At 35.3% G+C, this 16,098-nt stretch overlaps 2 protein-coding genes across 3 annotated transcripts; one reads left to right on the top strand and one right to left on the bottom strand.

Moving 5' to 3' along the window:
* The first annotated feature begins 1,747 nt into the window (after positions 1-1,747).
* LOC117925546 lies at positions 1,748-2,655 on the top strand. Its single transcript, XM_034844580.1, has 2 exons — positions 1,748-1,955; positions 2,374-2,655. The coding sequence occupies exons 1-2, from the start codon at positions 1,770-1,772 to the stop codon at positions 2,530-2,532; spliced, it is 345 nt and encodes a 114-aa protein (XP_034700471.1). The 5' UTR covers positions 1,748-1,769; the 3' UTR covers positions 2,533-2,655.
* LOC117925545 lies at positions 2,478-15,224 on the bottom strand. 2 transcript variants are annotated; one of them, XM_034844579.1, is made up of 6 exons: positions 14,839-15,224; positions 14,521-14,754; positions 9,738-11,000; positions 3,170-3,768; positions 2,929-3,062; positions 2,478-2,844 (listed from the first exon to the last, which is right to left on the bottom strand). In XM_034844579.1, the coding sequence occupies exons 1-5, from the start codon at positions 15,108-15,110 to the stop codon at positions 2,968-2,970; spliced, it is 2,463 nt and encodes an 820-aa protein (XP_034700470.1). In that variant the 5' UTR covers positions 15,111-15,224; the 3' UTR covers positions 2,478-2,844; positions 2,929-2,967. The 2 variants fall into 2 exon arrangements, with proteins under 2 accessions (XP_034700470.1, XP_034700469.1); XM_034844578.1 differs by having other exon boundaries at positions 2,478-3,062.
* Between the last annotated feature and the right edge of the window lie 874 nt (positions 15,225-16,098).

A 16,098-nucleotide genomic window follows, 5' to 3' on the forward strand; every position in this document is an offset into this window, starting at 1 on the left:
GCATCAATAGAACTAAAGACACAGATTGTTTTTCAAGTACGTTAAGATGATTGAGGTGTGTTTGAATTTACCAATGTCTAGATCCGGAAATGAAAAAAAAAACCAAAGCATATTTCTCCAAAATATTCCATGAGAACTCATTTTCTTTTAGCATTGAAGAAAATTTCCGGGACTAAAAAAGTCAAAAGGGTGATGATTGCTACAGCTCAAAACATGATAATCTTCTACTTAAAAATAATATATGCAAGTAAAATATGCATATCCCCTGGTAAAGATTTGGTCCAATTTTTCTACAAATGGGACCTATTCTGGACCCTGGTGTGGGCGGGGGACTGTACTTGAATGGCTTCTACCTCTTCATTTCAGAAATGTAGTGGGCTATGGAGGATTCCCCACCAGTTTCAGTCGCTTGTCCTTGTGGGTAGGGAGCCATGGCCATTGGGCAAGTACAGAGACACCATGTGACTCACATACATCACTGCCTCCACTGTCACTGCTACTGTTACAGGCCATGCCTGATGCCTCAGTAGTGAAGCCACAAAAAAAACCCCTAATTAACCTTTTCAACACTACCCATCTACACCAAGATTACTCCATCAAGATTGTTCACTAGAGTGAACCCACTTTGCCTTGAAACCAATATCCACCGTAAAAACCGAGTTTCCTTCCAAAAACAATCCAAACTGTGAAACTGATGTGAAAATTCATCAATATCCTGGGAGATCAGCCTGATCAAATTTCTTGGGGTGTCTTCATTTTTTCTACAAGACTATCAAGCGGGAACATCTCTAGAGGACAAGAATGGAAACTCCCAAAGCATGCAATTTATGCAAAATCTTTTGGGTCTTTAAAAGTGAGGAGTATAGATATTACAATAGATTGAAAGGGGTTTATAAGCTTTTGGTCCTCATAAAATTTGAAGAAAAATGCAAAGAAAAGAAAATAAAGAGAAAAAAAAATAAGAAATAAGAAACAAGAAAAAATGAAAATATAAATAGAAAATAGATTTCAAATTAACAAACTATTCAAACTCATCTAACTTATTTAATTTGAAAAATGTATAAGTTATTAAATAATTTTAATTATATTTTCTTTTCTTTTGTATTTTTCATGATACAACCAAACACAAAAAAAAAAAAAAAAATTACCATTTTTTTCCTTGGTACTTTGGAACCAAACATAACCTAGGTAACATTTCATTTCTCTCTTCAAGCACAACTGCCATAACTAAAATTTCTAAACACCAAACCTACAATCGGTTCCCAACATGATAATTCATATGCACAATGAAATCTAGAAAACCAAGTTGCAAGCTCTAGGGTAAGAAAAAGGAAAAGAAAAAAAATTAAAAATACAGCCTGCAGCAACTACATATTGAGTGAGAGAATGAGCCAAAGATTGACATAAGAGAACAATGAGGGTGACACAACAACATTTAGGTCCTTGTTGAAGATGACAAAACATGGATTATTGCATGAACCGTGAGCGGTTTTGTTTGGCATGGAACACGCACGTGAACCCATTTCTTTTCTTCCACCTGCCCCCAAACAGTAACCAAAGGAGAAAGAGGAGGGTGTAGGGACAGACTCTTCCTGGGTCTCTCTCATTTATATTGACACCAGAATCATAGGCATGGGCTGAGACATGTTTTCCCAATCCATCAATCAATAATTCACTTTCCCTCTTCCACTGCCTCCCCATGCTCATCTATTTATTTGACCTTCACTTCCTTTTTCTTTCCCAACAACACATTGCTTTCGTTCATCCATATGATAATGAAATCCTCACGTATTCTTTTGCTCTGTCTCCTTACAACTGCTTTTTATCTCCTCCACCAACATTCTTCCATTGCTTCAACTTCTTCATCTTCTTTGAATTTTCTTCCAGGAAGGAGACACGTGAGAGAATTGAGCATGTCATTCTCCAACCGGAAAAATGAATACCAAGAGATCCAGGTGAGTTTGTGAAAATGAAACAAATCTCTAGCTCATCCATCCCTTCTCTAACCTTCCCTGCCTCTCAATTACTACTACTTTGGATCACTCCCCCATAGGCTGTTTTTGGCCATTTTTTACTTACCTTCCCTCTGTTTTCTGAGAAAACTGAGGGAAAAGAACCTTTGATTCTCACATTTTATGTTGTTTCAGTTTCCTCCCAAAAGGAAGAATGAGAAAACCTAACTCAACTGAGCAACATAACTGTGAGGCTCTACTGGAGAGGTTTTTGTTTTCCTGGGATGTTAAACAATGAGAAGTCTAAGACTCAAAGTTTCAAGTTCTTTTCCTTTTCCTACCTTCTCAGTTACAGAACTGAGCTTGATCTGTTATTTAACTCATTTGAGAACTCTTGAATATGACTATGTGATAAATGCAGGATGTTGATGACGAAATGAAGCCATCTACAATGCAAGAAGATTCCATTGCAGTAGAACACAGGAGCAGCAGCGAGAATTTAGAAGATATTGTTTACCACATCGATTATCATGGAGTTATGACTCATCCAACTCCAACTCCCAAACACCCCAAACCCTAGGATGCTTTATAAGCCTTCCCTACAGAAGAGTTTATTCATACATGTCTGGTATTTCTAATCAATAGATACAACAATGTAATAACATATAGTAATATTTTGGATGGAAATACTTTGCTTCAAATTTCACGGCAATCTTAATTTCCTCTCTGGGTTTCACTTCACAACCCAAACTTTTGCCAGCAACAATAACAATCATAAAAGAGAGTTTACTTTTTCTCCACTTCTGTAGATGCATTTTTAATTGGTTTTATGAGACATATTGTATAACGTAATGGCATACAAAGTAAACAATGAGATGGAAATAGACCCAACCTAATAGCAACAAGAAGAATAATAAGAGAAACATAAAAATGAAGCTTGAAGAACTACAGGTCTCAGCAAGGAGAATAGACATACCTGTCACAGCTTTTTTTGAAGAGGAATATCTTATGGAACTCAACCTTTGCCACAGCACTGGCTGCCCCTTTGGAGTAGCCACCTTGGGTGACTCATGGCAGATCTCATCATGCTGAATACAACAGGGTCTATCCCTGCCCACAAAGACCTGTCTATTGGAAAAGGTAAAAGGAGAAATGTAGAATGATAAAAAATAAAAAGGTAATCCAAAAAAAGGATCTTCACAACCATTGTCATTTACAGTGTAGTGAAAGCATCCCATTCATATATTGCTTTCTGGTCTTTTTGTACTTCTCAAGCACCATCCCATAGCTGTCTATTACATCCTCAAATGCCACCTCACAACAGAATTTGGACTTCACGTTCATGAAAGCAACTTCTGCCTTGTCTCTGTGTTGATTAAATAAAGAGCTCAACTTTTCAAATCCTACTGAAGGAAAATCCCCACCATGCTCTTCAATCATTTCTGCCTCCCAATTGAGAAGCTGGAGCCATCTCAACCGTTGAAAGGGATCTTCATTTTTCTGAATAGCAACTTCTACGACCCTGAGGGCTTCCAAGAATCCTGATTCACTACAAATCTTATCAATTATATAGATAAAAATGGTTCTCTGGTTCAAACCAAGCCAGCATTTGGAATCTGATGGCAAGGTAATTGCAGCAACCAAGCAAGCCTTCCGAAAGGTTGGATCAGAATCACCAATCAGCCTGATCGCAATGTGTAACAAGTTCACAGACATAACACTAAGAATTTCAGACAAAGGATCAACAGAAGTGTAGTGGATTGATTTCGAGCTCTGGTTCCAACAATGGAGTGCAACATGAGCAAATCCCTCCCACCTGTTTAAAATATGCCATGACTATGTGAGAATTGAAGCCTTCTAACATGGTACAGGTTTTAAAGTTCATCAGGGTTTTAAATTTAAACAAAAAGAAATCTAAGACATTTCATTTTGATTTCTAACCACTTCAAAATAATTGATATTTCAGATTCCAACTGATTTCTACTTTCAGATACACTGCAGTATTTCACTAAAATTGCAAAATTTTGCATTTCAGGATTACATTCCAAGCTCAACCATGTTTGAAATTGACCCCAAAACCAAAATGTACTGTCTTGACATATATAGGTGAATTTGATAAATCATGACCACTACAACTTCTGAAACATCCGGGATTATACACACATAATACTGTGTTAAGCACAATGAAAGATTAATTTCACTTGCAATAACCATCTTTTTAGATGCAAATGGATTTATTATTAGGAGACCTACAAAATTTATTATTATTTTGATATTTTCAAATAACTTTACCTTTATATCCAAATGTGGTACCCCACAATTTGAATGATTTCAACCAATCTACTTACAGTTAACCATTATGTGCTCATATTTTTTGTATAATGATTAAAATGTGTGCCATCATTTGTACGAAAGATTTAGCGACATGTCCACAAGTAATCTTTTCCAGAGACATTGGGTCCAGAACCTTGTGGCCATGTCTGACAGACACACCTGTCCATATCATATATAATTTAGTAACAAAATGGGTCAGTCCACATGCATTGAACTTCTTAATTTTTAAGACAAACTTAGTCCAATCAATTTAGAAATTTCTGCAAGCTATATAGCAAGGTCCTATGCATAATTCAAGAAAAAAAAGTCTTGAAATGAAATATATGCACATCCATATTTGGAAGTCATACACATCCACAAAAACAGACACATGCACGCAGAGAGAGAGAGAGAGAGAGAGAGAGAGAGATTTGAGAGATGTACGATCTTAATGGCAAATGGCCTAAGGTTGAAAACTATGAAATCTTTTTCAAGAATACCAGCAATAACAATTTTTCACATCCATAATTTTGACCACAACATGACATACAATATCTGACGATAATGCATGATGTGCTTTTATCCCTGCATGAACAGTAGAATAGAGGTAGGGAGAAGGAGTCTAGGTAATATAAAGGTTTAACATTATAAAATGTCAAAAGACATCTTGATGTTATAGGTGGCTCATTTTGTTATCCATTTAGGTTGCAATTCATGGGCCACCCCCATGTGTTACAGAGATACAAACCCCATACACTGAATTATCATACAAATGAAACATCAAGTTTTCATTTTTAATGGAGAAATGGCCCATGCAGCACTTATCAGTCAAAGGGAGCAGTTTGGATCTAACTTGATAGTGATGCATTAAGTAGGACTTGACCTATATACAGTATCTCATTGATTGGTCATTTTGCATAACAAGTGCACAGTGCACCATCAAGAACGACCCACAAGAACATATTAAATAAGGGAAATTTTATATATTGTTTATCTATTGAAGGAAAAATACCTAGATAAAATACTCTTTAAAACCTCTGCAGTCATTTTGTCTCAATAAAACAACTTAATACCATAGTTGTTTCAAAGTAGAATAAAGTACCAAGTACCTAAACATGTATTTCCGCAGAGATCACAATGCATATAATCTTCAATGAATACACATGATACAAAAAAAATTAGATATACGGAAAATCCTATAAAAAAAATGAAAAATGAAAAAAAAAAAAATCAAGAACCTAGAAAATGAAATCCATGACAAGAAATCTTCATGTCAGTGAAAATCAAATGTCAAATAATCTTTTTTCCTTACATGAAATATGCTCTGGAAGATAAACAATACTATAGGGGGGGCGTGTGTAACATGAATTAACAGGTTATTTAAGTACACAAGTTTTTTAACCAACTAGGGGGGGCATGTGTAACATGAACTAACAAGTTATTTAAGTACACAAGTTTTTTAACCAACTCTATCCAGACACAAACATATGTCATTATCCGTAAAGCAAGTCTGAAGCAATTGAAATTACCTACCTTGGTTTTCTTTAGCAGATATGATCACACCAAAAGGCTTAGCTCATTCAAAGGCATGGAATTTCGGTTCCAATTTCCAACTTACAAAATCCAAGTTTGTAAAGTTTCATCTTTGGTGATGTTGCAAGGCCAATAATAAGGCAATACACTAATAGTTAGCCAACTTTTTCTTATCAGTAATAGTTAAGCCAGTACACAACCATGTGCCATTGAGTATGTGAAATGTGCCAATGGTTAGGTGACACATTGCAAGGGGAAACAAACATATAACATAAAAAAATGCCTGGGCAAATTTGACCAACAAAACCTACTGAAGTGGGGCACTGTGGCTTACTTTATGCATGAAATATTTAGTTAAATGGTTAAAAACTTCCTTATCTTTTATGCACCCTGATGCGTGAAACCACCTGGATGCAATGCAAGGCCCTAAGCAAGGGCTAACCTAATTAGTTGCTTATTGTATCTCATAACTGTAGCAAGCCACTATCTTGCAAGGGGAATTAAAGAATGAATCCACATTGTCACATGTGCCCAATGTTACAAATTGTAACTTCGACATGTTTTGTGTACCCATTAGTCACCTATGAATTTTGAGGCAATATTCCATCATAAAGGTAATTACCAATCCTGAAAGATATATCCATCTTCTCTATAAATAAACTTACTTCAGGTAAAGAGTATGAAAACCTTTGAATCTTTTGGGAAACCTCAAGCAAAATTATTAATAAAAGAGATCCAGTGCCTCTATTGAGAACCCTGAAAAATCTAAAGAACTATTCCAAAACCAAGACGAACCAGAAAGCTTTTCATGACTCTTGAAACCAGGAACACTAGAGACTTAAAAAATAGTCTAAAGAACAACATATTACTAAGCAGCTATTGCTTCCCTTGAGCATCCCTCCCTCAGCTGTCAGATTCACCACTCAAGCTGATTTTCCTGGCCTAGTCGGGTCACCTCATTATGATGGACTACAACACTGCTATAAAGTCAAGTTGTTATCTTGACAATTCATCTCTCAAGCTGATTATCCTGGCCTAGTCATATCACCTCATTATGAAGGACTGTGACACTGCTATAAAGTCAAGTTGTTATCTTGACAATTCACCTCTGCATACACTACCGACAACTGCATGTCAGCTCCACATTAATCAAACTGTAAAAAAAATTATGCATTCTCTATTTATTTTTACTTATTTTTTAAATAATAATACTTCATTTCTAAAGCATCATAGAGAGGGAAGTGTATTCTTTCTCTAAGAGGAGAGGAAACAATGTGAAAAAGAGCCCCAAATAATTTCTTTTTCCTTCTACACAATAACATATTGGTCTTCTTTTAGAAGAAAAAAAATTAAAATTGATTTTCCTTCAAAACCACCACAAATTGCTCAACTTCATAAGGAGCATTCTATTGTATTTAGTGTTTGTATTGCACAACATAGTCAAGATGTGTTTGATAAAAAAAAAACAGCCAAGATGTGGTACATATTAACATTTTTAATGTGAAATGTATTGTATCACACATCTTGTATCACACAATTCTATTACTAATAACTAAGGATCAAAATATTGACTGTCTAAATATATAACTAGCTCTAAATATCAGTGATGGAGTTTTTCAAAGATACAACAGAAATCACAGCCAAAATATAAAATTTTGAAATGAAGCTTCAGAAATTGTTGAGGCACATGACAATGCATTATTTGGAGTGAAAACAATATCAAAAGTGTCATAGATGACAAGGATAGATGCATAGCATGTAGGGTCAAAACTGTGTGCATTCACAAGCATACGTACAAGTTTTATATTGATGAACCATATTTTTGAATGCTGAAGTATCCTAAAATTTTCATTTCTTAAAATGTAAATAATTGTACATGAGGTATAGGAAGAGAAACATAAAACAAATCAATACAACAACATGGAGAGGAATTGTGGAATTTTCAATGATATAGCGGAGATATTTCATTAATTTATTTCAAAAAGGTTGTTAGAAGAAGCCATGAAAATGCAGAAAATCTCAACATACCACTGAAATATCAAAAATATTTTGAACGAAAGATAAATCATCTATGATTAATCATTTTGTATTGTGAAACCCTCCATATCTTGTAATACCAGCAAAATATTGTTGATATTATAAATTAAGGGAATAGTGCCCCCAAACTTTGATCTCTCTCCCAATTAATTATTTTTCTTGCATTCTCTTTTCAACCAAGCGGAGCATCAAAGAAACCTAATTTGCAACTGCAATTCAAATTTTCAGTTTTCTCTAGTCCAAACTTTTCTCCAAAATCAAACAAACAGCAAACAAAAATAACAAAATCATATCCCAAATACCCATGATCAATTTACATTTCTAACCAAACAAAAAATAGCATAAAATACCCCCCACAAATTAAATCCAAATCTGAAGCTCCACTATCAAACCCACCTTCAAAATTCCAAATTCTTCCCTTTTCCCACCCTTTCTTACAAAGCAAAAACACACACCCAAAAAAAAAAAGGAAAAATACAGAACCCACCCAATTCGCTCAGCTTTCGAATTAAATAAAACATCAAATCCTCACTAGAAGTCCCATCTGTGAGAAGCCAAATCTCATTAAAAAAACAAACTACTCAACAACAGTAATCCATTTGGCCTTAATCTGAGAAAACTGTGTCTGATCTTGAACTGAGAATTGTAAGGATTGCCATAGTTGGACTAACCAAGGATCAATAGGCAAGACCTGAGAATGGATGTCCAAGGCGCAAACAAGGCTAAGGTTTTGACAAGCCATCCCTCCTTGCCAGCTTCTAGTTCACTAAATTCTCGTCTTTCCATTTTGGGGATGAAGAGTAGAGCTAATGGGTTTCTATTTGTTCGTTTTGTTTTTCATGTCCCTAGTCAGCCATGAGGGCAATTGAAAACCTGGTTCCTCGATGCATTGAGCAACCAACAAAATGTTTGTTTCTCAGGAATTATGTTTCTTGAGGAATTTTTCAAGAATTATGGAGAGATAAGGGATTAGAAAGGTGGAGAGGAGGGAAGAGGGGGTGAGAGAATTTGGATTGCAGAAGAGAGAGGAGGAGAAAATTTAAGTACATGTGATCAAGAGAAAGCCACGTGTACATCTCCATCCATTGACTTCACATTAGACTGATGAAAGAACTGTAGATGCATATCCGGGGAGGGAAGGGGGGAGTTGGGGTTGTTATGACACTTTTTTTTTTTTTTGTTCAAGGACCAAACTAGGACAAGGGTCATAGTTCTGAGGGCACCATTGTTTTTAACCCATAAATTAATTAGTCCTTCCCAATACTTAATATTTCTTGGATCAGTTTTATACATTGTTTCACCTCTTGCTATTAGTTAATAATTTTACTTATTGGATCTATATGCTTATTTTAGCAAGGCACAAACTATTCAGATGATTATTCATCAAATGACTCGTCACCTATTGTATTTTAAGGTAAATAGGAGGCAAGAAAGCTCTATAGAGAATGGTGGTTAAATTAGAAATTATCTAAGAGAAGTTAGAATGTAGGTATAGGCTAAGTAAATGAATGGACAATCCTGATCCTATTGAAATATTGACGTAACTGAAGATTGGATTATAAATAATATGGCTAAAAACATTACTAATTAAAGTGAAAGTAACAGTTTTAATTATCGTAATGTTTATCATTTATTCAGCATCAGGACTTCTGAACTTCATTTCTGGTGACATTTTTTTGTTAGGGATGGTACATGGATTTACATAAATTACCAAAAATTTCAACTTGGCAAAATTTCATCCAAAATTTACCCCAAAAGCGTACGGTCATAAAATAAAATATTGAAATTAAACAATAAAATAAAGCCTACTAGCCATACTCTTTCACATGAGCACAAAAAATGAGTCATAACCATCATTCCATTCAGCAGAACCAAGTGAAAACTAATGCAAATGGTACTTACTCAAATGGAGGCTCAACCTCAATAGCAAGTGTCAGATGCAAAGAGAACCCAGTTGTCTCATCAGGGCCACCACTTTCAGCAACAGTACATGCCTCATGAGGAAAACCTCTTGGAATATATAAAATATCACCTTCCCTCAACAAAAACTGTGTGCGCCCAGCCATTGAATTCCCAATCTTTGAACTGTGTAAGCTATCAAGAGGTTCATACAGACGAGGTAATGAAACAATCGGCTGAGAAACAATCGTCCACTGCTTAGTACCAAAAAGTTGGCATACAAACACACAGTGGTCATCATAATGGCGAGTCAAACCCTGAGAATCAGGAGGTGTCAAATATAAATTGACACCTACTGATGGTTGACCAAACAGAGATGCTAACCCATCTGCAATAGCAGCAATACTCTCAAACCGGAACTCCATTCCACGTAACGCAATTGTATAACCCTTATTATATGCATCTTCACATTTCAAAATATCATCAATATATAAAAAATGAGGAGCCTTGATGCATGGCTCTGAACTCTCCTGAAAGAAATGCACCTCCTCTTTCAAATGCCCCATCGTTCTTAGAACCCTTATGTCTTGCCCGTAGATTATAAGACAACCCAATTCATTCCTCACCGTCTTTAGAAAATTAAGGATGTTTAACTCATCTGAATCAATTGGCAAACAGGAAACCAGACCTTGAAGGAGAGGCGAAACAAAGGAAGAAACAGTTTTTTTTAAGTTAAGATACTGTACAAATGAACTGAAAACATCATCCTGCTCATTTAAACCCTTTGAGAGGCTCCTTACGAGTAAAGGCGATACCTCCCAGTGGTTTAATATGAAATTTTCAAAACTAGATTCCCTTGTATCAAAGATGCCTTTTTTAACCACCTCAAATGGGAAAGGTGTTGTAAGGTGACCAGCATTAATGGAGAGCCTAAAGATGCTTTCTGCCAGATTATTTGTTCTGATGCTGCTTAAATTAAAATGCTCATCTTGGCCAAATTTCACAGTGTTTCGAAGTAACATTTGATTATGTACTTTTACCCAAAGCTCTTTCAAATAGACGGAGAAAGCTTCAGACAGCTTCCTTGGCATGTTTTCTAGTTGGTCAATGTCATAGGTATTAATGAGAGTTATTGATGCATTAAGAAGTAATACTACAAGATCATCTTCCTTAACCCCTATTCTCAGGCAGATATCACCTCCCTTGTCCAAGGAGCATATGGAGACCAATCTTTTTGAAGAATCAGGAACCTGAAGGTATTTAAACCTAATGGATGTTAAGACAAGTTAAGTAAAAATATATCCTTCTCAAAAAAATAAATAAAAAGAAACAGAACAATATTTACTAAAAATTTGCAATGGATATATGATGGTAAACATTATCATATAAGAAAAATAGTCCATCTAGGAAAGGTTTTCAGGAAAATTCATCACAAACAGATTAGAGATCCTTTTTCTGTCCCAGTGGAGAAATAAAGTAGCATATTTGGAAAATCTCTGCAATTGCTAGTCTTTAATATGAACAAATTACGAGCCCGTCTTCATCAGCCTCAAGAATTAATATTATATATCATATATGTATAAATGAGTTACAATAAAAATTTTATATTGACCAAGATAAGTAGAAAAGTGTACTATTTCACAAAAAAACAAAACAATATGCACAAACTGAAGTCTGAAAAGGCAATATACTCGTGCTAAAACTGCCCTCTGCACTCAGGGAGGCAAAAGGTCACCAACTAAAGCAACCAGCTGCTTTGCTCCTTGCTTGGCTAACCAAAGCTTGATTAGCTAACTTTGGAACCCCAGAGAAAGAGCATCCCAACTTTCTAGCAATATTTATATTTTTTGTGAAGCCAACTATTGAACTTCCATGAGTTTACTCCTAGTTAGACACTCAAGAAATAACCACAACAAAATCTCCCTCTAGCTTAGATTAGAAAGACACAAGGCTTGCCTTGCAGTAAACCCTCCAACAAAGCTTGTAACTATACCTCACTAGCAAAACCCTCCCCGGCCAGCTTAAAATAAGTCTTTAACATTATACCACAATGATCTCTATAAGAGGCAAACTGTCCTTGGTTACCAAACAACAACTATCAAAATGACTTTACTAAACCCACCAAGGAGGTAACCAATCAACCAGTCTTCCCACTTAATCTCTTGGAGTAGCAAACAATTGTTCCAATCAAGCAATCAGGCTGAAAGAGGACAAACAATAAACACGTAGCAAATAGCCTCTAATGATTTTTAGTTGCCCTCAAAAAGATAAAAAACATATTGAAAATTTTAATCTTTATATCTTTTGATGTAAACGTACAAGTGCTTTTTGCATGTTTGGCCATGCTAGCTCACCAAAACAAACAAACAAATAAATAAATAGGTAAGAACCACAGGTAACATCCAACAAATAATGAAATCTATATCCTCTCTTCCCCAAGGATTTCTCTCATGTAAAGGTAATTATATATTTCTTAAAAGCTATATTTCTGCAACTAGAGTAATTTTGACATAAGTCAATCCCAGAATAAAAACCATAGGTAAATAACCACGGCTGATGACAGGTGCCTGCGTTATGATGTTACCATATAGCCACTTGATTTAATCATCTTTATAATATATTGTGATTGCTGTCCTAAATTCATCATTAATTTTCCTACTGAAAGCAACCTCAACCTACAGAGCAAGAGTACTCCTCTTTTAGCCTTTTCATGCATGTGGACCAGACACATCCACAGACACAATTACAGCTCAATTTGACATTTCTCAGCATAAACACCTATATCATTATTATATAAAAGAAAAATGCACATACAGAAAAAGTTAAAATGATTGTGCAGGAACTATGTCCGACAAAATCCATACTCTTAAAGAAGCAAGAAGTTGACATCCACCTATACATAGGAAGGAAACAGAATGCTGAGGAGGAAGGCTTTCAGGCCTTCCCTCCCTTAATCCTTAATCTCGGGATTACCCCAAATCCATTCACATTCGCTACTCTTATCCATCTGTTTTATTTATGCAACTCCTGTAATTCATAAACACTGCAAATGCAGCAAATCTTCAGGCCGTTAGGACTACTCTAAATCGAATTGAGCAGTTGCGTAGTTCAACCACTTGTTTCTCCTATTAGCATAACAAAAAATTCGAATTAATAAGGGAACTTTCTGTTCTGTCTCTTAGTGAGCACTACCTAACCAACCATATGGGGTTTTGGACCCTTTTTAATTGATGTGTGCAATTTATGTTCAATTAACAACTGCCACGGCCCCAATGCAATATAACCATTTGCCTTTGTTTAAGATAGTTTTTCAATTTATGTAAAACCAAATGTAAGCTTATTTCCTCTTTTTCCTGCAGTTTTCTCATAAAACAACCATAAGATAAAAACTCAACCAACAGAGGTACCAAAAACCTTTGATGGATAAACATTGCATGATTTTTTTTAAGCATGTCAAGGACAACACCAAAGATATCCCCATGTAGTTTATGTGCCTTGCAAATGACATGATGTGCTGTTTGGTTGTGGAGAAAAGGTCAGAAAAGTTCTTTTTGACAAAAAAAAATATTGAAAAGTTTCATCCTTCTATATATATATATATATATACATATTCTTGGTGTGAGTTTGTGTGTGTTTTGCTTTACTAGTTGGAAATAACAGTATTATACAACTATTTGCCTTTGTCTAAGATAGCCTTTTAATTGCAAACAATTGAACAAGAATAAGAAGAACAACCCTTATACATGCAAAGTATGCAACTAAAAAGAAAATCACAACCTAAGAGAGCCTAAAAGGTTTACAAAAGAGGACCTTAGCTCCAAATGCTCCAAATGCTCCATTTTACTCTCCTAAATAAGACTCTTAATTCACAGAGTTTTTTTAATTTGCCAATGCCATCTCCACTTTGTTGAAAGTCGTAATTTTTTTTTCTTCTAAATATCTTAAATCCGTATGTTGAATACTTTTCCCTTTGTTAATGTCCCCTCCTTCCCAGCTCTTATACTCTACCTTGAGCCGAAAAGCTGACCTTGCATGAACCTAGGTATAGAGATGCTAGTACAAGAGAATAGCACAGCCCACAAGTCCAAAGCAACTCGGTGCCCCCACATCCTTTGTCACATTCTTGCACATTACACAAGGGAATTTTAGACACCACACATTTCCAACTAGAAAATTTTTCACTCACCTATCAAGTGATGTATCAAAATGAACTTAGAAAAAAACAATATTGCCATCACACACACCATAGTGAATCCCACTCATATTGAAGCTTTTATGGAATAAAGCTTTTAAGAGGAACACAAAACACTCTTCAACTCCCAATCACAAAAATTCCTAATAACATCAACTTCCCATTTCAAAAACTACCCCACCCACCTCACACTGGCTTCCCTCACAAACTTTTTTGTCCACAAAAATGATGAGGGGACTCTTCCATAACACTATACCATTCCCCACCCGAAACCCAACCTCTAGCTCAAAAACTACCCCACCCACCTACATTGGCTTTCATCAAACTTTTTTGTCCACCACAAAGAGATGAGGGAACTCTCCCATAACGCTATACCATTCCCCACCAGAAACCCAACCCCTAGCTCAAAAATTTTAACCAAACTCAACAATCACCATTCGGGATTCATTGTTTGTTCATAAGACTGACTTCAGATACCATCACTCACGCAGAAGGTTAATAAAACGAGGCATAACTGTGAGGCAATCATGAAATTTTCAAAAAGAGAAAGAAAAAGAAAAGGTCCATTGAAATAGCACGGATAAAATTACTCACATAAGATGCTCCAGTGCCGAAAACTCCAGCAGCCGTTCTCGCCCAATCGACGTGGTACTCAGATCCAACACAGCATTACAAGCAGCCACCGAAACCATCTTATTTGAAGCTCCGACAGCCAATATCAAACCCTTCACAATTTCACCATCCAAAGCAATCTGTTCATTCATCTCAAACGAAAAAATCGAAGCCGCCCCCGCAATCTCGGTGCTCCTACTCACAATTTCATCACATCTGCAACGAAAATCCAAGAAAAAAATCAATAAATAAGCTGAATTAAACATCGTTGAATTCTACGGAGACAAAGGGGTGAATTACTTGGAGTTCAGAAGGATTGGAAGCAATGAGAGGATGGGGATTGGTAGGGTTTGGTGGAGACGAAACGCAGCGTTTTGGGAGTTCGGGATTAGAGAGAGGTGCAGTGAGTTTAAGCATCTCTTTATTACGGACTCAGAGTAGGGTTCGTTCGAGTTACAAATCGCTGCGAGCATGAGAGCGAAAATGGTGTTGGCATCGAGACTTGAAGAACACCATTCTCGATTGCTCTTTGTTCTCTGTAATCTTCTCTTCTTCCTCCCTCGGTTCTCCATTCGCGGTATGATGCTGAGAAAAATCAACAGACCTGTTTGGTTTGAGAGAAAAACAGAGGGAGAGGCAGCTTGGGTTGTTTGGCTGGTGGATTAGGAGAGAATCAGCCGGCTGATATTTCCCTCCACTTTTTTCAACTAGCCTGATAATTTGGCAACTTCTTGAAAAAAAAAAAAATATATATATATATATATATATATAATTGAGAATTATATAAATAATTTGGGATTTACTTAGAAAAAAATATTTTACTCCTAAAACTATAGTTCTCACATGCAAATATTATCAATTTTATCCACCTTATATCATTTTTTTTAATCTTATTTATCATTCCATTTTACATGAATTAATAATTTTTATGTAGTTTAAAAACATGTAAAATTAAATATATATATATAATAAAAAAACAAACCTTTTCTATTTGATGAATCCAATTGGTAAATTTAGAAAGAAATTTGAGAATTTAGTGGAACAAAGCCCTTTTGAGCACTCATAAACCTTTGATATGGAATATTTTAGACAAAAATTGAGAAATTATTAAAAAAGTGTGGACCAAAATTTGAAAATTTATATCTTTGTTCCTATTAAATGCATCGAAAAAATGTAAGGGAAATAAAAAAAATATGGAAAAATATAAGAAAATAAAAATTAAAAATTAAATTAAATAAAATAAATTATTTTATGTTATTTCATATTAATTTCACTTATTTTTCATCTTATAATTAATTTTAATTATATATGGTTTTCTTTCGTATTTTTCCAAGTTGAAACAAAACATTATTTTTCTTATTTTAGAACCTTTTTAGTGTATTGATTATTGTTTATGGTGATGCGTTATTGTGGTGACTTCCATTGGTTTAATGGTGATCATTTATTGGTACAATGCATGTAAAAAAAATGTAATTGGCAGTGTCCGAAGTGTTGTAACACACTATCGTCCAAGGTAATATTTCTTGTCCATATTAATTATTGAACATTTTACTAATGATA

This window comes from Vitis riparia, chromosome 11, assembly GCF_004353265.1.
Source record: "Vitis riparia cultivar Riparia Gloire de Montpellier isolate 1030 chromosome 11, EGFV_Vit.rip_1.0, whole genome shotgun sequence".
In the NCBI taxonomy this organism is placed as follows: Eukaryota; Viridiplantae; Streptophyta; class Magnoliopsida; order Vitales; family Vitaceae; genus Vitis; species Vitis riparia.

Excerpts from the sequence above, each read along its gene's own strand:
- LOC117925545 (XM_034844579.1), bottom strand. The coding sequence starts at position 15,110 with ATGGAGAACCGAGGGAGGAAGAAGAGAAGATTACAGAGAACAAAGAGC. Across the intron at positions 3,769-9,737 it reads GAGGTTGAGCCTCCATTTGA|GTGGGAGGGATTTGCTCATG; the intron begins GTAAGTACCATT and ends TATTTTAAACAG. Across the intron at positions 3,063-3,169 it reads TGGGATGCTTTCACTACACT|GGATAGACCCTGTTGTATTC; the intron begins GTAAATGACAAT and ends CTTTGTGGGCAG.
- LOC117925546 (XM_034844580.1), top strand. The coding sequence starts at position 1,770 with ATGATAATGAAATCCTCACGTATTCTTTTGCTCTGTCTCCTTACAACT. Across the intron at positions 1,956-2,373 it reads ATGAATACCAAGAGATCCAG|GATGTTGATGACGAAATGAA; the intron begins GTGAGTTTGTGA and ends TGATAAATGCAG.